Here is a 21,614-nt window from a genome sequence, read left to right as displayed (position 1 = left end):
TCCGGTAATTCCAGAGCAGGCTGTGTGCGTTTTGATGGAGTCCACTTAATGCCTTTATCTGTCAAAACACAAAGAGCTCCTCTCTTCCCACATTTAACCATAAAAGGCCCCTCCCAGATATCCATATAAGGACGTTTAATCCACACTTTGCCAAGATTTTGTGTTGAAACAGATGTGTGTAATGCTGGCCTTTGCTGGGCCATATCGTTCTGAGTTTGACCCATATATCTTTCTGTAGCTGATGTGCCATCCTCTACTAGATTCAAAAAATTTAAAGTAAATAAGGCGTGATTGAGAATACCCTGTGGATCATTCTTATAATACTCATTTCCCCCTTTCATTTTCTGTAAAGCAGCCTTTAGTGTTCTATGACATCGCTCAATAATAGCTTGTCCCATAGAATTATAGAGGATGCCAGTTTTATGGATGAAAGTATAAAACGGAGGGCAAAAGTGGGACAGCATTAGCTACATAAGCGGGATCTGTAAGAATATTCAAAGGAACAGAAGGATAGGTGCACAGGGCTAGATACACAGCTGCCAATTCTGCAATTTGAGTAGTTGAATATCCGTGAGAGACTTTGGTCTGCCAGTCATTATTAGCAAACCAAGCTATACCGGTTATTCTGGTTTTTCCGGAGCCATCAGTGAAGCGGAGTTTGTGTACAAAAACGAAAGAGTGGATGGGACAGGGATTTAAAAGAAATCTCACCCATATAAGATTGCAAAACCACTTGTATTTGTGAATTGATCATCATAACATGATCAAACTGAGAAGACGTGCAAGGTAAAAAAATGGTCTGAGGGTCAGCGCCTCACAATTGTAAATACCGTAAACGTCCCCTTTGAATAACCTCTGCTGTTCCATCAAAATGTGTATAGAGTACCTTAGCTGGTGTGTGGGGCAAGTATATCCACTCCAAGCATTTTATAACCTTGCCCGCTTTTTGAAAGACGATACCAGTAGGACTTTTAGGTGTGTTTATCACATAAAGGCATAAGGGAATTTCCGGATCAAAGTGATTTAAAAATTGGGAGGTTAGAGCCTTGTTTACGAGGCTTAGTTCTTGTTTTGCCTCAGGGATAAGAGTGCGCGTAGAAGAGGGGGAAGAGTCACCATGTAGCAAGGAAAACAAGTGACTCGGACAATGTGTCGGGATGCCAAGAAAAGGACGTATCCAATTGATATTTCCTAAAGGCTGTTGCAATGTAACTAATGTTAAAGTATTGGGTATGGAAATAGAGGGAATGAATGGCTTTACCAGGTTCTATCAATCATTAATCCTAGAAATTTCCAGGGGGAGGTAAACTGTACCTTATCTTGAGCCATAAGCAGGCCTTTGCCTTTTAGCAATTCAGTTAATTGTTGGTATGCAGTTAATAATAAATTTTTAGTTGGTGCTGCTAATAAAATATCATCCATATAATGGTAAAGTTGTCTGGTAGGGTATTTCCTTCGAAAACTTAATAACACATGTCCTACTAATTGTTGGCATATGGTATGACAAATAAAAATGGCAAGTAATAGGATATATTGGAATATATGAGGAAGCCATTTGGTGTAAACCTAATTCGGTCTGACCTTGTCTTTCCAAAAGGGCCTGACCGAGGCCATTGAGCATGCATTGTATATCTGCTTTAGAGATTCCCTATGGCAAGAGCAAAAGGCCCTTGAGATAAAGGTGCAACTTCCCTCCCCCTCCCAACGTTGGCGTCTCCTTAAGGATTAAGTATCTTTCCTTAGGCTAGAAACTGATTGCTGCCCGCACCTGTGACCGCCCAGCTGGAGACAATAGACTTGCCTCCTGCTATGCCCACCAAGATAGCAGACCCACTACCTGCTGTGTCCATCAAGTGCTGTGCCGACAGGGCAATCTTGTGACTATTGTGGGAGGGACATTTCAATCATATGTGAAACACCCTCTTTGAGGGTATATAACCACCCTGTGTACTCCCACTTCTTAGTGGTCTGTTACTGTGTGGAAAGACTCTTCCGGGTTATAATCCTAAAATTTAAGCTCAGAATAAACTCACCCAAATTTTCATTTATAGATTGGTTATGGATTATTTTCGTCGACAGGTAGGACTGCTTTTCATGCCCTGAGGCAAGACCTTCCACTGATATCTCTGAGGGACCTCTTGATTGTTATAAACTGGGACAGTGAATGCAAACTTTTCCCTCTCAGCAGCGCACAAAGGTAGAGAAAAGAAACAGTCTCTAATGTCAATAACAACAATTTGCCAATTCTCAGGTATTAAAGAAGGGTTTGGCAATCCCTTCTGTAAAGCCGCCATAGGTTGCATGACAGCATTAATTGCCCTCAAGTCCTGGAGTAATCTCCATTTTCCAGATTTCTTTTTTATCACAAATACTGGAGTGTTCCAGGGACTAGTTGAGGGTTCAATATGGCCTAATTTTAGTTGTACCTCTACTAGCATCTTTAAAGCCTGTAATTTTTCTTTTGGAAGGGGCCATTGATCTATCCATACAGGCGTAGTTGTTTTCCATTGAATAGGTATGGGAGGAATGTTAATAACATCAGCGGCCCCTAGGAAAAAGGCTTAAAGTTTAGAGATAATTTCCATTGAGAAAGCAAATCTCACCTCCATAGGGAGTATGGAGTTGGAAGAATGTAGGGTGTAAGTAAGGCAATTCTGTTTTCGGGTCCTCTGACTTTGAGTACGAGATCACTTCCCTCAAGCATCATAAGCCCCCCTACATCTTGTACAGATGCAGAGTTTTGATTTTAGGCCAATGGGGAGGCCAAGTGGGCAAGGCTCTAATGGTTTTATTGGTCCCAGTATCCAGGAGCCCTTCACAGGGAATCTCCTGTATGTATACTGTAAGAATGGGCTGATTTAATGTTAATAACAGTATCCAAAAAGCACCATCGCCAGTGTGGCCGAAGCCACTGGCACCCCTCTTGGCAGCGGAGGCGTGAGCAGGGGACAAGTAAGGTATTAATATTAACTGAGCTATCCTCGTCAAAGCTTCTATCACATAATAACTAGATGAACGGACCACGATTTTTATTTCACCTTGATAGTCATCATCAATTACCCCGGGAATGATGTTTAAGCCCTTCAAAGCTGAGCTAGAGCGTCCCATTAATAACCCAAAATATCCTGATTGTAAAGGTCCCCATACATTGGTAGGAACAAGAAAGGTTTTGTCAGCACAATCTATGACAACTGTCTCTGAGGCCATGAGATCCACTCCGGCACTTCCTGAGGAGGCCGCCACGAAATCATTCACATAGAGTCGGCCTGCTGATTGAGAGCTCCCCAAACTTGGTTTTTCGGGGCTGTGGGGAGTGTGCCCCATTTCGAGTTTCCCGACGCCAAGTCACGGTTGATTAGATTACCATCTACGTTAATTTTAGAGCAACATTGATTCACCTAATAGAATCCCCTTCAACACCAAAGACATGGTTTAGAAGGCGGCGTTTTAATATCGGCTGGCCCTCCTTTACCAGGGATATCTTTTGGACCGGACTTGCATTGTTTTGCACGGTGTCCATTGTTATGCCACACTTAAACCAGGCATTATCAAAAAGCACCTTTGGGCAGCTGCGAAAACTCTGCCGCCATTACTTTGGCCACATGACTGAGTTCCTACTTCCTGACAGGCTCGCAGCATATCCCCTAAAGTATGAATTCTCCCTTTAAGGTGAGACATAGCAGACTGGCAATCAGCATTAGCATTTTCAAAGGCTATTTTCAACAGGATAATTTGAGCTGCTTCAGGATGAGCTATTTGTCTCTCAATTGCCTGCTGGAGACGGTCAATAAATTCTATGTATGGCTCGTTTGGCCCTTGTCGGACATTCACAAAGGAATTGGTGGCTCTGTCTGCCCCTGAAGGGGGAATTGCCTTCCAGGCTGCTAATGCCACCTCTGAACATTGTCTATGAAACATTCCATTTGCCTCACCCTGTGCTTGAGGCGTCGCATATTGGCCGACCCCCACCCCGTAACATGTCGGCACTGATTGGGAGAGGGGGTTTAAAGACAGATTATCCATAGATTGGGATACAGATATTTCATTATACTCAGACCTGAAAAGAGTATATTCAGCATGCGACAAAAGAGTCTTTGCGAGCAAAAGCCAATCACAGGGTAGCATACTATAACCAGCTCCCAGTGCCTCTGTCATCCCAACAGTGAAAGGTGACTGCCCTGCATTCTCTCTAATGCTCTTTTTCAGCTCCTTAAACACCCAAAAAGGAAGTTCTCTTCGCCCACGATTGACCATTACGGGGAAGGCACAGGGGAAAACATCAGGATCTCCACTGTTTAATCCTTCCCGAAGGCAATTATGAACCACACTATACTGCCTGGAATCAACATACGGGGCGGGTGGAGTACAAGGAGGAGCAGTAGGCAAGACAGGAGGGTTCTTGAAGGCGAAACGCCTCTCTAAAGGAGGGGGGAATGGTAAAGCGTCATTGTCTGAGGACGTTTGTTCAAAATTTGTCTGAGATTTACTAACGGCCCTTTTAAAAGAGTCTCTTGGTGGCGAGCAAGGCGGAGGAGGCAGTGTCGGCGCCTCCTCAGCTTTGCCTGAAGGGCGCTCAGGTGAAGAGGCCGATTTTTCCTCATCCGATAGATCCAACAAAGGGAACAGCGCAGTACGTACTGTTCCCCAAGTCGTTAAGGTATGTACATACTTTAAAAGGCCATGCTCAAAGCGAGACTTTAGTGCCTTGCGAGCCCTTTCCCATAGCTCAATGTCCAAGGTACCATCCTCAGGGAACCAGGGGCAATGTGTAGATATTGCTAGCAACAGCTTCTGTAACTCGGCGGGAGAAACCGAAACTGAAATCACCTTCAGCAGCCGCTGAAGTGTCTTAAAGTATAATTTCTGCTGGGTCCTCAATTGTTGGCCCATCATTCTCACGGCGGACCGCCGAAAGGCAGTTGAAATTCCCCAATATCGTTACTCACCAATAATGCCGCCGATCTTGGATCACGTCAGGGTCACCACATGTCGGTGTCGCAATCCAATGTACACATCAGGATAGATGCGGAGAAGGCTGATGGCCACTCTGAGGTTATTCTAACCAGCGTTTCAATATATACATAGCTTACAGCTGTTAAACATACACAGGTGTTCTGGACAATGTAATTAGCGGATGCCAAGATTCTTAGTGATTTCTCAAGGAGCCCTCCCTCGGCCTCTGTTTTGATATTATCATGTTATTGCTGTGCTCGTATTTTTTTGTCTAGAAGCATGCAAGGCCTCCTAGGCAACGGCCCCTCCTGCTCCCCATATCGTGTCTCCATCTGTGCCCCCAGGTGACCATGCCTAGCTTAGGTTGCCTCCCCGTGGAGGTCTTACCCGTCATTGGCTAACCGGCCTTCTCACCTCTGGGTCACAGTTTGTTGGCAAGCCTTTTCCAGTGATTATTAACCCTTCCCGCATCAGGGGAGGCTACAACTTCTATTTAAAATTGTACCTGATCCTGGCCAGTGCTCTAACCGATAAGAGACTACGACCAATTTTGTCTGCTAATCAGTTTGACTCTTCTTGAGTATGCCAGTGCTTCAGACATATGCAAGATAAACGTGGTAGTGTTTGGAAAGAGACAACCTTTTCAAAGTCTGAAAATTGTAAGTAATTTACCCAAACATCACTATATAAAAAAAATCATAGGCTAATAGGTGTATATTTTCTGACTGGTACCATAATCATTTTGTCCCAATAGCAGAAGCACATCACAGGAAAATTAGCTTGAAGAAAACTGTAAAATTCTACTGTTCCTGGAAAAAGAAAGGGACTATACCTAGAAAAGACAGAGAAATGCCCCCCAAAATTAAAAATTAATTGTTTCACATGATCTAGATTTATCCAAGATCTAACATCTCTTTAGCATCAGAGCTAAAAAAAGAAATAGCATTTTCCCATATCTCAAGTCTCGTTGATATCTAACATATTCTTAATAGCAAGAAAGAGGATCAAATATATGCAATACCTCAGATTGTAAGCCCGAGTTACATAAGTATGAAATTCACATTATAATCAAAGATCCTTGTGCCAGCCCTGTGGCTGAGTGGTTAAGTTTGCGTGCCTGCTTCCATGGCCCAGGGTTTTGCTGGTTCAGATCCTGGGCATGGACCTGGCACCGCTCATCAGGCCATGCTGAGACAGCATCCCACATGCCACAACTAGAAGGACCCACAACTAAAATATGCAACTATGTACTGGGGGGTTTTGGGCAGAAGAAGGAAAAATAAAATCTTAAAAAAAAAAAAGATCCTCCTTCACATTTTTTGGGGAGATTGGTATTGATTTTTTTGTTTGTTTTGGAAATTAAAACTTACATTTAATTTATGAACATCTAGTATGAAAAGTTATTTAATATTATGATTTTTATTGAGATGTGTACATTTTATTTTTAGGGATTTTAAGTTTTAGAATAGCTTTTTGTGTTGTGGTTATTTTATTTTTTAAATTAAAGTGATTTATTTAAGCAACATATTCTAATTGGTTTTTCAGCTCTTAGAAGACCCAGATGCCAAGATCAAACTCAAGATCCATGTTTAATATTCCCTTCCCTTTAGAATTGGAATCTTTTTACTTGAGATTGACAGTTTATTTTTTTCTGTTTTCAAAATCACTAATATTTCCTTCTGCAGAGTTTAATCTGCTTTTTATTATTACGCTGAAATTTCCATTTCAGATGTTTTGCTTCTCAGCTCTAGAATTTCCACTTGGTTGCTTTTTATAGCTTTCATTTCTATCCTCGTTATTTTTCCTTTTTAATGAAATCCTTGGTCGTATTAATAATAGCTGTTTTATATTAAATATCTGCTAATTCATTCCTGAGTCTATTTCTTTGGATAAAATTTTCTTCTTGTTATGGGCCATATATTTTTCATGTTTGGTGATGAGAATGTTAATATTTATATGAAGAAAGAATGGACTGCTGTCCTTGGATGCTCAGACACTCATTGACAAGTCCCCATGATGTGGTTTCTACACAGATTCTCAGGATAACAATAAAGGTAGCTTTCTTAGGGGGCCTCCTTGTTCTCCAATCTCCAACAAGAGTACATTTCATAAATTATACTTTTTTCACTCGAGCTATTTGCCCAAGATGAAGTACCTCAAATTTGGTGTATCTCTATTCAATTAGAACTCTTCAATGTCCATAACATCAGAGATACCAAAACCTGATGTTCCAAGTTTGTCAGCAGATTCCAAGACTCTCAGAATGAGAAGAAAGTGTTTACTGAGAAGCAGAGATGAATTTGGCAAGAATCATAAAAATAATCAAAACTTGAATATTTTCCCAAGTTCTTGAGAAAAGCCTTGATTTGCTTACTGGAAGCATAATTAATCACTGGCATCCATTAGAGTCACACAAAATCTAGATTTAGTTATCATTTAATTTCCAAAAGCATTTTCCTGGACAATTTTGGGACCTTTATCACAGCTGAAAGTTTGGAAGTCATAGACATTCCCAGACAGGGTGAATACTCCATCCAATGCAAGTGAACCTTTAAATGTAAGAAAAAAAATTCCAGGACTTGGGTTCATGGTGGGCTCCTGACACAGTTTTCCAGCCTTCTTGAGTATGGTGCCCTGGACTGCCATTTTTGCTCTCATTTTTGGCCACCTGTTGTGTGTTTAAGGGAATGTGGCCCCTCTCTATGGAATGCACCAGCACCCTTTTTCTTAGAGCACTGCACTAGTCACCGTGTTATCTTTATCTAATATATTTTAGTGCATGTTGTAGGAGGCATTTCCTTTTGGCTCCTTCCTAGAGGCTTGACTTGCATGAATCTTTTGTATTGGACTCAAATCACTATGGACTTTAAAAGAAATGGTACTGGAAGCAGTAAAGTTTAAACTATATCTCTCACTATTTATCAACATAAATTCCAGTTGGAACAAGGATGTAAATGCAAACAGGAAGCCAGGGAGGTACTGGCAGAGGCTCTGAGTGAATTCGCCTACAGTCTTGGGGAACACCTTTCTAACTATTCATCGAAGTCTAGAAGCTATAATTTAAATATTGATAAATTATAATTTTTAAAGCATGAAGAATAATAAGAAATACCTCATCATGGCCAATTTATTGTATTAAAGACAAAAGACAAGCTGGGAACAAAACTTGCACTTCCTTTCACAAAGTCCTAATCCCCCTAGTATAAAAAGAAATAAAAAAGAACAAAAGCCCAATTAAAAATTGGGCCTAAGGAGCTTTCTTTTCAGATAGTTCAAAGAGAAGAAATGCTAATGGCTCTTAAACGTAAAAGATTATAAGACTTACCCTTAATATGAGAAACATAAAATAAAATTGTACTATGATACAATTTATTACTTACACTGGAAAAACAAAATCCAGAAAAATCACAACACACTTTGCTAAGAAGCTGACAAGACACAGATATTCCCATGCCATGTTGGTAAGAGAGGAAAATTATCACAGGGCAATTCTGCAATAATTAATTGGTCTAACAATTCTACCTCATGGGTTTATCATAGACAAAACTGCCTCTAAACGTTATTCGTGTGATATCATTTTGTTGTTTCTAATAACAAAGCACTAAAAACAACAAAAGTTTCCACCTAAATAGGCTTGATTAAATAAACTATGGTTTATTTATACACATAACAAATGGGTTATGTAAAAGAACGTGTGTGTGTGTGTGTGTGTGTGTGTGTGTGTGTTCTTTTCTCCATATATTGTATCTTCAGATAGTCACTGGGCAAATATCTGTTGAACACCAACCTGGAGAAGAATATGTTAATTCTCAAAGGTTCTGGAAAATACAGTAGCAGTACATTCCCCCTAGAAGAGAGACAAGCAAAGAGATTCATTAAAAAAGTTTTGATATATTTTAATGATGTATCTTTATCTTTAATATATCTTTAAGAAAAGCCATATAATTGCATGCAAATTGAATATCTTAAGTGACTGGAGTAGTTCAGAGTGAATAATGGAGAACTTGCAAAGGTAACTTTGTGTCAAGTTTAAGAAAGGTCCCTGGTTTGGTAGACTGGAGCCGGCTAAAGGATCTCGTAAGATGAAAGGCATTGCAGCACAGGTTCTAAGTCCAACTTTTAAAGTGCATTTCTCAGCTTAATATGTAACCTCTTGTTCTTTCCAGTTCTATCTTGGTTAATACATAACCCCAATTGATATGTTGTTAACTCCAATGAAACATACCAGAAATAAAAACATCCTAGATGTGTCCTTAAGCTGGTTCTGCTGACTTGAATAGAAGAATACTTTTTTCTTTGTCACTGTTCTGCTTTCCAGAAAAGCAAGAAAAAGAATTTGGATAACCACCTTTTTCTGTGTTATCAAGGGAATTCCTGCAGGGAGGGTGGGTGGTATAAAGGAAAAATTTTAATTTACAGCAGCACTTGCCCAAGAGAGAATCAAAACAATGTTTGTTTCACCTCCGCTCTTCTGGCACTAATGCTCTTAAAGAATCACGAATGTTAAGTACCTTGACCTGAATCTAACTGAAGAGTCTTTCCTGTCTATGATCACTGGAACTTGTTTTAACCAGTTGTGTACAGACATATGGACTCATCTGTGCTACATGGACAGCTAGTATTCAATTCTTAACTACCACAGCCATTGGGAACCATGTCCCTTCACTTCTAAGTACTTAAAAATGTCTGCTTTTCCTCCTCAGGAAATTACTCAGTGAATTTCTTGTCCGATGAGTCTACTTTGCCTGGCATTTAACTCAGCATTAAAAAAAAACCAAAAACCAGATAGTCTTTGTTTTATTATTTGACAGTAGGGAGAAGCAGTGGACAGGAATAAATGGCAGCTTAAGGCCCAGCAGAAAATGTTTGAATATCACTTATCACATTTCTCTCTATTCTTTCTCCCTTTGTTTTTCCTTACTCAAGACAGCTTCTTTTTAAAATATACTTCAAAGAACATTAGAGTGAAAATGTGTGATGTCACACTAATAAATGTAAGTAATAGAAATTGTGGGCTATCATTTTCTTATCAAAAAGCAAACCTTTCTCAGATAAAAATAGATATGTGAAAATTAAACTTCATTATTCAGATTTCTTTTCTTTTTTCTTTTTAATTTCTTGAGGAATCTCCATGCTCTTTTCCATAGTGTCTACGCCAATTTACATTCCCACCGGCAGTAAGCAAGAGTACTCTTTTCTCCACATCTTCACTAACACTTGTTATTTCTTGTCTTTTTTTGATAGCAGCCATCTTGACAGATGTGAAGTGATATCTCATTGTGGTTTTGATTTGCATTTCCCTGGTAGTTAGTGATGTTGAGCATTTTTTCATGTACTTGTAGGTCATTTGTATGTCTTTATTGGAAAAATGTTTATTTAGACCCTTTGCCAATTTTTTAATAGAGGTATTTGGTTTTTTGCTATTGAGTTGAATGAAGCCCTTGTATTTTTGGGGTATTAACCCCTTATTGGATATGTGGTTTGCAAATATCTTCTCCCATTCCATAGGCTGCCCTTTCATTTTGTTGATGCTTTCCTTTGCTGTGCAGAAGCTTTTTAGTTTGGTGTAGTCCCATTTGTTCATTATTGCTTTTGTTGCATTTGCTTTTGGTGTGAAATCCAAAAAACCATTGCCAGGACCGTTGTCAAGATATCTGTCCTCCCATGTTTACTGCAGCATTATTCACAACAGCCAAGGTACGGAAACAACCAAAGTGTCTGTAAACAAATGAATGGATCAAGAAAATGTGAAATATACACATATAGTGGAACATGATTCAGCCTTAAAAAAGAAGGAGATCCTGTCATTTGCAACAACATGGTTGACCCTGGAGGACATTATGCTGAATGAAATAAGCCAGACGGAGAAAGACAGACACTTTACTCTATCACTTATATGTGTGATCTATTGTTTTTAAAAAGTCAACCTCAGAGAAACAGAATAGAAAAGTGGTTGCCAGGAGCTGAGGGTTGAAGGAAATAGGGAGAGGTTGGTAAAAGGGTACAAACTTTCAGCTATCAGACGAATAAAGTCTGAGGATCTAATGTAAAACATGGTGGCTATAGTTGACAACACTGTTCTATAGAATTAAGATTTGCTAAGAGAGTAAAGCTTAAATGTTCTCACCAAAAATAAATATCTAAGTCTACGAGGTGATGGACGTGTTAATTAACTCCATATGGGAAATCATTTCACAATGTATACGTGCACCAAATCATCACATTGCATACTTTAAACCTCTTACAATTTTATTTGTCAATTATCTTCAATAAAGCTGAAAAAAAAAAAGATTATTTTCTTAACTGTGCTGCTCTCATTTTAAATACTGCCCCTCCCCATACAGAAAGTGGTTGTTCTTGCTGCTGTTGCTGCTTTTGTCCCCTCTGACAGCTGCAATGTCTTCACCAAAGCCCAAAGGACAACTGCCTTGTCACCCTTCTCACCTGCTTATTAAGGTTTCATTTCACACAAGAGAGAACAAGGGTAGGGTCCTGCTCGACTTCTGTCACTCTTCTGGAGAAGCTGCTGTCCCCTTCCCAAGGTTACACCACAAGGGAAGTTTTTTCAGGATTCTCCCCAATCTTGTGTTTGTGTGTGTCTTTCTCTTCAAAATAGTGCAATTTTGAGCAGGTAGTCTTCTTGATGACTCTCTCTGCCCGAGCTAGAAGCCCTAGTGAATTCTATCTAACCAGTCTCTATGTTTCATTAACAGAATCCCAAGAAGGAAGGGAGGAGCTCAAGAGCAATGAGAAGAAAGGATGCCGAGACCAGTGGACTGCAGCTAGAATTCCAGCAGGTGCACTCCTGCATCCACCACCCTGAGGCCAGTTCAGTCCCAGTGCAATCGAGTTTGCCATGTGCTAGAGATCAAGAAGCTGGAGTTCTGAGTAAGGTCGAGGTACAGAAAACTAAATAAACCCTCTTCTGTCCAATCAAAGCCTATGTAATAAAGGTATATATTGTTTAAAAAATATGGTAAGTCTATATTCTGCTTACTATTTCGAAGATGAGGTAATTGAAACACATAATTACTAGGTGTAGGATCAAAGGGAAAGTTCTTAGACCACTCGATGCAATAATTTTATGACAAAGGCATGTTAATTCCTATCTAATAGGGTTGCTGTTTGAATTAAACTATGAATGAATGCAAAGAATGAAGCATAGCTCTGGGCATCTAGGAGGTCCTCAATAAACGGTAATGTTATAACTACTATTAGTATCACTGTATACATTATTATTATTAACGTAATTAAAATTCATGCCCAGATGAATCTGAATTAACCCACCCCTCATTTAAAAAAATTTTACCCGTCGTTGTTGCCTAAACTGCTGGATTGAAATGTCAAGTGCGGCAATTTAATGCGTGGACCCTAAGAACTGCTCCTGCAAATTGGGTGGCCACATAGCAAAGGCCAAGATTGCACAGTGCAGACAGCGTAGTAGAAAAAAGGCATAATGACCAATGAGAATCAAAACCTTCTTCTCTTTGACTGCTGGTGGATTATTCATCTGTTAAAAAATGGAGAAAAGGGATAATGCACGCTAAGTGAAAATCTAGAAATTAAAGGAATGCAGCTTTTACACAGAGATGAAAAAGTTTTTGTTGATTTCCCCCCGCCCCCCACTGTCCCCAAGCTCACACCCTCCCTTTCAGATAGTACGCACTAGGTAAGATTCAAGCAAGTCAGGCTTTCGGGAGTGAGCCATGGGTACTCTTCTCCTCACCTATGAGCAGGTATTGAGTTGAGAGGAGCATGGTGCATGGACAAGAAAGGAAAGAATACTGCTCACCAGGAAAAGGACATTTTTCTCTTACATGAATCTGTGTACTAGAGAAGAAAAAAAGGAAATAAAAATAATGGTACATCAGAGCACCAGACACAACCCTGTAAAAATAGTGACATAAGAGCTTGTTGGTGAACCAGATTCCTGACTTTTCTGATATTCAGTTTCACTCATATTCAAAGGAAGTTTCACCCAGGCAGGAGATGTGTGTGACTTCCAATCTTGCTGCTGCGAATGTTTCCAAAATGTTCACAGAAATGCTTTTAAAATTTAAATAATAACTAAAATTTAGGATCTTATATTCTGTGACCCAATTCAGTGTTAAGATTTAAATATGTTTCCAATAGCAAATTAAGGCTTTTCTCACATGCTTAGAAAATGACTGTGACTTGAGAGTGTATGATTCTCACCAAATTCATCTCAGCTTTTCAAGTAATACCTATCTTTCTTTCCAAGGACGCAGAAATCTGCTCATGACCTTGAAATATCATCGCGGCTATTGCAAAAGATCTCAGAGAGAGAGAAATCCCTTAAGAAGGTGTTTGCATTTCCTCCCTTCAATCTTCTCACCCCATCTGGGAAAAATAGCTCGACTCCAAGCAATCTATTTATCAGATGGGCTGTCATTAGTTGTTGATGGACCAAAGGGACTTAACTGAAGCGACATTTATTGCTGCAGAAAGACACAGGCAAACGCTGACATAAATCATGATGCATGCACATACACATAAGCCCTTCAAAATCAGGCAATTATTAATATTGCAATGTACTGCCCCAACCTGGCAGGGCCACCGGCCGTGTGACAGGAAGCAGGAGACAACTGTGGAGTAGGAAGTGGACAAGTTGACTACTTCCTTCATGGACTGGCCCGCACAGCTGTGGGTCAGGGAGGGCAGAAGAATTTTGGGGAACTTCTCTCCCACAGTCAAGATTTTCAGCTCTGTCATCCTTCAGCCTCTGAGTGCCAAGACTTTGCCAGCACACGGGCAAAGAAACAGCTATGTCCTCACTTTTCTTTGCGATTCTCTCACAATGGCAAGCTTGGTGGCTTCAGAAATATTGCAAGTGCAGTGGGGTTTGCAATATGAGTTACTCCCTATGCTCTGGAGAGAGCAGCAAAACAGGCTCAAGTCTAACCCGTGAGCCTGCACATTTACAGGCAAATCTCGATCACAGCACATGCCGTGTTTTAATTATTCCCCCTCTTTTTCTCTCTCTCAACAGAGGCTTAACATTGAGAGCTTGTCTCCTGGCTGTGAACCCAATCCCAACCCAGAGGCTGGTGTGTAGTGGCCTTCTAGCACATGTTCGCTTAATGAATAAATTTGCCTTTAGCTGTTAGGGAATTACGATGCCTCTCTCGCAGACAAGGGATTTAAAGCTCTTTTTAAATGTTTGCCTTCTTTTTAGTATCTCTTCTAATAGTGAGTTGTAACTACACATATAATGAGACATTCAATTAGAAACAGGACAGTAAAATGTACATTAGGATATTTCTAAATATGTAAGTTAACATTTAAAATATACTCCCATCGGGACCGGCCCGGTGGTGCAGTGGTTGAGTTTGCATGCTCGGCTTTGGTGGGCCGGGGTTCACAAGTTTGGATCCCCAGTGTGGACCTACACACCGCTCATCAAGACATTTTGTGGCAGCATCCCACACACAAAATAGGGGAAGATGGGCACAGATGTTAGCTCAGCAACCATCTTCCTCAAGCAAAAAGAGAGGATTGGCAACAGATGTTAGCTCAGGGCCAATCGTCCTCATCAAAAAAAAAAAAAATATATATGTATATATATATATATATATATATACTCCCAATTGTCTCTTCCTAGCCAAAGATAACTAATTTACTTGAAACTTCTACATGCCTTCCAACAAAATGTACACACATTACTTATGACTAGTTTAAAGAAAAAAATAAAATATGCTAAAGTAAACTTTCTAATAAATTGCATCCACAAGGAAAACAAGTTAAGAATCATCTATATCACTGCTGTCCATCAGAAAATAGGAGCCACCATGCAAGCCATATGGAATTTTAAACTTTCTAGTATAACTTTCTAGTATAAACAGTCAACTTTCTAGCATAACCTCAATAAAATGTAAAAATAGCTTCAATTAATTTTACTAATATATAATAATCAATATAAAAATAAGATATTTTTGTACTAAACCTTTATAAAATTGATTGAAACTGTAGAATCACATACCCAAATTTTCATAAGCACACAAAACTTTTTCAATAACTGAATTGAATATCAAAAAATCATTTTCCTTTGGGGCCACCCCAGTGGCGCAGCAGTTAAGTTCACATGTTCCACTTTGGCGGCCCCGGGTTTGCTGGTTCGGATCCCAGGTGTGGACATGGCACCACTTGGCAAGCCATGCTGTGGTAGGCATCCCACATATAAAGTAGAGGAAGATGGGCACGGATGTTAGCTCAGGGCCAGTCTTCCTTAGCAAAAAGAGGAGGATTGGCAGCAGATGTTAGTTAGGGGCTGATCTTCCTCAAAAAAAAGAAAAATCATTGTCCTTTAATGTTTATATTCATCTATATTGACGAAATTGGTTTATCTTTTAAAATTGATTGGCCTTTTGAGCAAAAGTGTATTCAAAACTGTATCTGCCCAAGTTAAGAAAATTCAATAACTCTTGTGTGAACTCAATATAATTAACACTAAATTCAAAGGAGTGGTGAGTAAATTGAAAAGCAACTCTAAATTTGTCAATATCTATTGCATGTTCTTCAAATATTGTGTATTAACATCTTCTGGATATTGATTCCTCTTAGAAAAATGTGAAAATCACTTTCACTGATTTTTATTATGAAAAAAATGAATTTCGGTACAAAATTTTGTACCTTTCTAGCTAGGTCACAAGTAAGCTTTTCTTTACTTGGAGTTTCAAAATTAGCTCATTCATAAGAGAGAAACAAGTCACACTGTTATTCTTTGCACGTGATAATTGCACACTTGGCAAACATTCTTTTCATTTCAAGAAAATCTTGATTTGGAATTAACAGTACAGTGAGTCTTTGCAAAACTCTTCAATCACTCAACAACAAGCATTTTCAAAGAACATGAGATGATTAAAATCATTGTATTCTATTTCTTGCAATAGATCCGTAAATTGGCAATGATTCATAACATTTCCACATATATAGTGAACGATTTTAAAAATAGGATCTGTGGCGCTTTTCATAGTTGTCTTCAGAAAGCTGAGTCAAATCTTTTCAGTGTGTATCACGTGGGGAATATTAGTCTCTTGTTTTAAAATTCTGGTAGGTCTAGAAACTTGACCTCACATAACTGCAGCACTTTCTGTCATGATAATTTTTTCATGTCTAGTTAAAATTATTCTTTGATGGATGTAAAATATTCAAATATGTCTATGCCATAAGTTCAATATTTTTGATCACAAATTGACAAATGTGGAGTTTTTCTGAGACAGAACATACCCAAAGTATTCATCGGGAAGTGATGTGTCTCATGTCACACAACTCACCTAAAACGAAAACAAAGTGCTGGAATTTTTCAAATTTTTAATCAACTGACATTTGGTATTATTACAAAAGTTTTGTATTCTACATGTAATTGTTTGGTGGCTTAAACGAAGATATTTCACTTCTTTTAAACTATCACTTTTAGTCTTTACCTCATAATCCTCTAACACAAACTCCATAACTGTAATAAGTAATACATATATATTATATGTATTATATACATGCTGTTTATGTAAATACATAGTTTTAGCCATCTCTCCATCTAAAAATGGTTTTCTTTTTTGCATAAAAATGCAGACTATTTTATAGTAGGCCAAAGTTGTAAGTTCAGGTCATGTTAAAACTCACTTACAAAAATTTGGTTGAATATTTAATTCTGATTTCAGGTGAATAATTGTATTGATTCTTTCTTGACTCTTGAAAAGGAACTTCTTAAAATTATGCATTTGCTAAATATTTCTGCTGATATTATCCAAGTTTGTTTTGTCCAACAGACAAACACCCTCTCGTTTTGCTCTGCTACAGAAAAGTGCTATCGCCTCCTGCAAAGTTTGCAACACACCTTCTTCCAGTTTCTTCTTTGTGTGACGGTCCCAGGAATTGCACCAGCTTATGCATTTCCATTTGACTCTATATCAGTGGTATGAGTTCACTTCAGGTGTTAAAATGTGTCCAATTTATTTTTTCATACTAGAAAAATCACAGAATTGTAATCAAAATAACAATAAGTAGTTCAATGTAATTACCAAGTAAGATTTACAAAAATATCACTGTAAGTTCTAGTTCCTTCAGAAAATATTCAAATAAACACAAGACAGTGCAACATCAGTGTTTAGAAAAAATAATTTGTACTAAATCAATCTTTGGACACTGCCTAGATCGTGTTTTTGTGTCGTACTGAAACAATGCGCACACCAGACACTGCAGTGCACTGATGGCTTATGTGACACAACAGTCCAGGTAAAATGTAGTCCTGTTCAAAAAATAAAGGGTTTTGTTGAGAAACAAAATTTTTTATTTTATTTTATTTGAATAAACTTAGATTTAAGTTTGAAAACTATGTAAAACATTTATTTTCTCTTCACTATAAATGCTAATCTAAAGTTTCTGTGACGTTTAACAAATTTTCCTTTAAAATAGATTGGCTTAATGATAGCATTTCAGAATCTAAAAGATAGCAATTATGCATTTGGAAAGTTGTACTGATCAGATTATTTTCGTAGATCTACATATTAGCATAATGGATATTATTCTTTTTAGGAATAAATGCTTTCCATTCTTCAAGAAGATAAAGTTTACTTACACACTTCAGTAAGATAAAGTCCACACCTGATTACGATTCTATGTTATGTTGTCTCTGTTGACACGGGGAGCCTGAAGTCTGTCATGCAATCCTTTGCTTTCCTTTGCCTCAAACATACTCAAACGTGTTGCATAGTCACTATTTTTTTCCCTCTCTTGGTGTCCCGTCATTTTTTTTTTGAAAAAGTAGCTTTATTGAGGTCAAATTTACATACAGTAAAATTCGTCAATTCAAAAGGTAGAGTTCAAGTTTGACAAACGCGTACAGCATTCTAACAGTCACTGGAGTTGTCTTCTCTCTCAACCTACAGCCGGTGGCAACCACTCATCGGCTTCCTGTCCCATTGCTTTGCCTTTTCCAGAGTTTCAGATATAAATGGAATCACACGGTATGTATTCTTTTTTATTTGACTTCTTTCACTTAGCATTGTGCTTTTGAGAATGCCCCGTGTTGTTGCAAGTGGTTGCACGTTGTCACAGATGTTGGTTTCTGCTCCTTCGCACCCTTCGGCAGCATTCCATCGCACGGATGTGGCAGTTCATCTATTCCCCAGGAGATGAACAGCTGGATTGTTTTCAGCTTTTGACCATAACAACTAAAACTGTCTTGAACATATATGTATGTATTTATGAGGATATGTATTTTCATATTTTTTTGGAAATGCAATTTCTGGGCCATCTAATAAGCTCTGTTTAGCTTTATAAGAAATGGATAAACTATTTATCAACGATTAACAATGTTGAATTTATTTCATGTGCCTACTGGCCATTCATATATCTTCTTCAGTGAAGTAGCTGCTCAAATATTCCATCCATTTCTTTCCTCAGATATTTTTTTTCTTGTTATAGAATTGTAAAAGCTCTTTATGTACGCTGGACCCAAGTGCATTAGCACACATATTTTGCAAGTAATTTCCCTTCATCTTAGTTCTCTATATAGTGTCTTTCAAGAAGTAAAGGGTTTGAATTTTGATAAAATCCAATTTATCTGTTTTCCTTTTATGTCCGGTGACTTTTTCTGTCCCACGTTTTGTCTAAGAAATCTTTGCCTAAATAAAGTGCACAAAGATTTTTCTCTTGTGTTTTTTCTAGAAATTTTAAAGTTTTAGATTTTTATATTTAAATTCCTGATTTATTTTGAGTTAATTTTTGTGTTGTATAGGTGTGCAGTAAGGGTCAGGGGTAAGCATTTTTTTAAATGGATATTCAAATGATTAAGCACCATTAAAAAATTTATTATACTTTTGGAACTGAATTACTTTGGCAACTTTGTCTCCAAAATTGACCGTACATGTATGGGTTAATTTCTGGAATCTATTTTATTATCTATTTGCCTACCCTTATTGAAATACCATACTACCTTGATTATAGTAGCTTTATTTTTCTTGAAATCATGGACTGTAAGGTCTCTAAATATTTTCCCTTTAAAAAATAGTTTTTTGATATCCATTTTATTTCTATACGTGTTTTAGAATAAACATGACATTTCCTTTAAAAAACTAACTTAAAGCCTCTGGGGAGCTAGACTTGGATGACGGTAAATTTACAGAACTGACATCTCAACAGCCTCGAATCTTCAGAACAGTGAGCACGTTATTGCACTCCATTCATTTAGGACATGTTCAATTTCTCATAGAAAAGCTTTCGTTTGTCTGTGAACATGTCTCGGACATGTTTTGCTAAATTTATCTCTAAATATGTCATGGTTTTTTGATGCCACTTTTAAAATAACTGCTTTATTGAAATATAGTTTGCATACTAAAAATTCACCATTTTTAAAGCATTTTGACATATTAGATTATGTATTATCACCATGCAATAAAACTTGAAATTGATTTTAAAATAATAGCACATCAAATTTTACAGAATGCAGACAAATTTTGTCAAAAGACAAATGACTATCTCAAAAGAAAGTGACAGCTCATCTAGCAACAAAGGATTAATTTCCTTTACTATATATCACATTCCTACATATTAATAATAAAAATAGCAATGACTTAATAGAAAAATAGAGAAAGATTATGAACTAGCAGCTCATGGAAAAATAAATTTAAATATGCCCTAACCATATACTATGCATTAGGGCAAGGATCGCAAATTAGCCGCCAGTACTTACTGTCTTCGTTCTCCGTGTATTTAATTTCTCAAATCTTCCACATCTTTCTCTCAGTCTGTGATGCAGTCCACTTCTTTGGATCTCTTTTAGTCCTCTAATATTCACTTCCACTGGATTTAGTATGTTGTTAAAACCATCCTTTATGTTCTAATTTTCAATTGTTAGTGTTCCAAGTAGTCAGGGATATTGGTGACCAAAAAAATTTACGTCTCAGGAAACATCTTCCCAAAAAACTACACAGTTCAACAAGAACAAGTAAAACTACACAACCTCAAACGTCAAATTACCTGTAAATAGAAGAGTAAGCAACAAATTAGAGCAATCATTTCTCAAGCTCTTGCCTCAAATCTCTACAGAGTGGGATGCAGGAGAGACATATCTGGAAAAACCACCCAGAAGAGAGAAGGAAATGAAAGGCAGAAGATTGAGGTATGACTACCCACCCTTACCCCAAAAGAGAAGGGACGCCCAAGGGTGACAATTCTGTATGAGTCGTAGTAAATCACAGAACTCGCTAAAGTGAAGAGACAGTAAGAGGTGCACACTGCTCACTGCGGGACAGCACTGAGGGAGGGGATGGCAAAGGAGAGAGAGGGGCCCACGGACACGGGGCTTAACAGGAAGAGAAAAGAGAAGACTGGTAAATATTTTCTAACTTTTATTCTAACTGGTGGTTTTTTGTTTATATGAAATATACCAATTTTCATTTATTAAATTTCCTAACTGCCACCCTTCTTAATTTCTATTTTAGTAGCTTCTTATTTGATTATCTTAATTTATTCATTATTTGAAATAATCATAATTTAAGTCCTTTCCAATTGTTTCGTCTTTTAAATCTTATTTTCTTGTGGAATGGAGATGGATAGTATCTATCCAGAACAATAAAATATAGTAAAAGTAATAATGGATATTCACGATTTCTATTTAACTTTAATAGAGATTAGCATGAAACTAATTTTGGATTATAATCCTTATATTTAGCCATGAAAATACCCTTCTATTAAAATTACATAAAAATTAAAAAGTGAATATTAATTTTTGTATTTCTTATATTTAGAGATATGCATATGATTTTCCATGTTATTGCTAATAAAAATATTGACAATCCTTTCATTCCTTATATAAAACTTCTTAGTCATAATGTATTAGTCTTATAATCTGCTAATGTGTTCTCTTTGCTTTTAGAATATTTCATTGCTATGCCTGAGTGAAATGCATCTGTAGTTTTCTCATTTCCTACTGTCATTCTAGTTTTGCTAGAATTATTTCATAAAGTGGAGACAGAAATGTTCCCTGGAATTGCGTGTTTATGTTTTGGTGGATTTTCTGCTCTAGGCCACCCCAGAACACTGCTTTTTTGTGGTGGGAAAGGCAGTAACCTGATCATGGTCAAAATTCTTTTTAAATTTTTGGGTTGGTAATGTACCTTTTTAGATAGAAAATACATTTTAGATTCATGTTTATTTTGCTAAAAATATCTATTTTCCAATTTTAAAACTTTATTGTCTCTATTGAGCAAACCAAGTCACAAATTTCTTTTGTGTTTGTGTTTTTTCATTTATCCTTTCTTATTTGGTGCATTTTTTTCTTCTCAGTTAGGATAACAGGTTGATTAGGTTCATCAATCTTATTGACCTAGAGAGACCCAGAAATTTCATTAATTAACTCTGCAAATTTTATTTATTTAGATATTTTTAAAATTTAATAATTTTCTTTCTGATTTCTTTGGGTTTATGTTATTTTTTCTAACATCTTGAGTGTAAATTTGAGCCTATTTTTTTTACATATTGTTATAGGTATATGAGACTGTGAAGTTTCCTTTCAATACAACAGGTTTATCCTCGAGATTGGATGATATTTAGTATATGCCCATATATCTATATATCTACCTTTCCACATATATACATGTATATAGAGAGAATGAGAGATTTTATTTTCTATTTTGCAAGTT

The 21,614-nt window shown here is 37.5% G+C and overlaps 1 protein-coding gene across 3 annotated transcripts in view; it reads right to left on the bottom strand.

Moving 5' to 3' along the window:
• Positions 1 to 1,837: 1,837 nt before the first annotated feature.
• Positions 1,838 to 21,614, bottom strand: part of LOC124242074 (endogenous retrovirus group K member 5 Gag polyprotein) — a 26,681-nt gene continuing 6,904 nt past the window's right edge. Inside the window, exons 3-6 of one of the 3 annotated variants that reach the window (XM_046666626.1) lie at positions 19,664 to 19,950; positions 9,179 to 9,327; positions 8,741 to 8,800; positions 1,838 to 5,047 (exon numbers count right to left, since the gene is read on the bottom strand). In XM_046666626.1, coding sequence (XP_046522582.1) covers positions 3,523 to 4,893 — 1,371 coding nt within the window. In that variant the 5' untranslated portion in view covers positions 4,894 to 5,047; positions 8,741 to 8,800; positions 9,179 to 9,327; positions 19,664 to 19,950 and the 3' untranslated portion in view covers positions 1,838 to 3,522. Of the gene's footprint in view, positions 5,048 to 8,740; positions 8,801 to 9,178; positions 10,128 to 19,663; positions 19,951 to 21,614 lie in introns of those variants that run through there. The other 2 variants (XM_046666635.1, XM_046666645.1) reach the window with 2 other exon arrangements.

This window comes from Equus quagga, chromosome 1, assembly GCF_021613505.1.
Source record: "Equus quagga isolate Etosha38 chromosome 1, UCLA_HA_Equagga_1.0, whole genome shotgun sequence".
Lineage (NCBI taxonomy): Eukaryota > Metazoa > Chordata > Mammalia > Perissodactyla > Equidae > Equus > Equus quagga.
The sequence above is the reverse complement of the archived record's forward strand: the minus strand, read 5'-3'. Positions and strand labels throughout refer to the sequence as shown.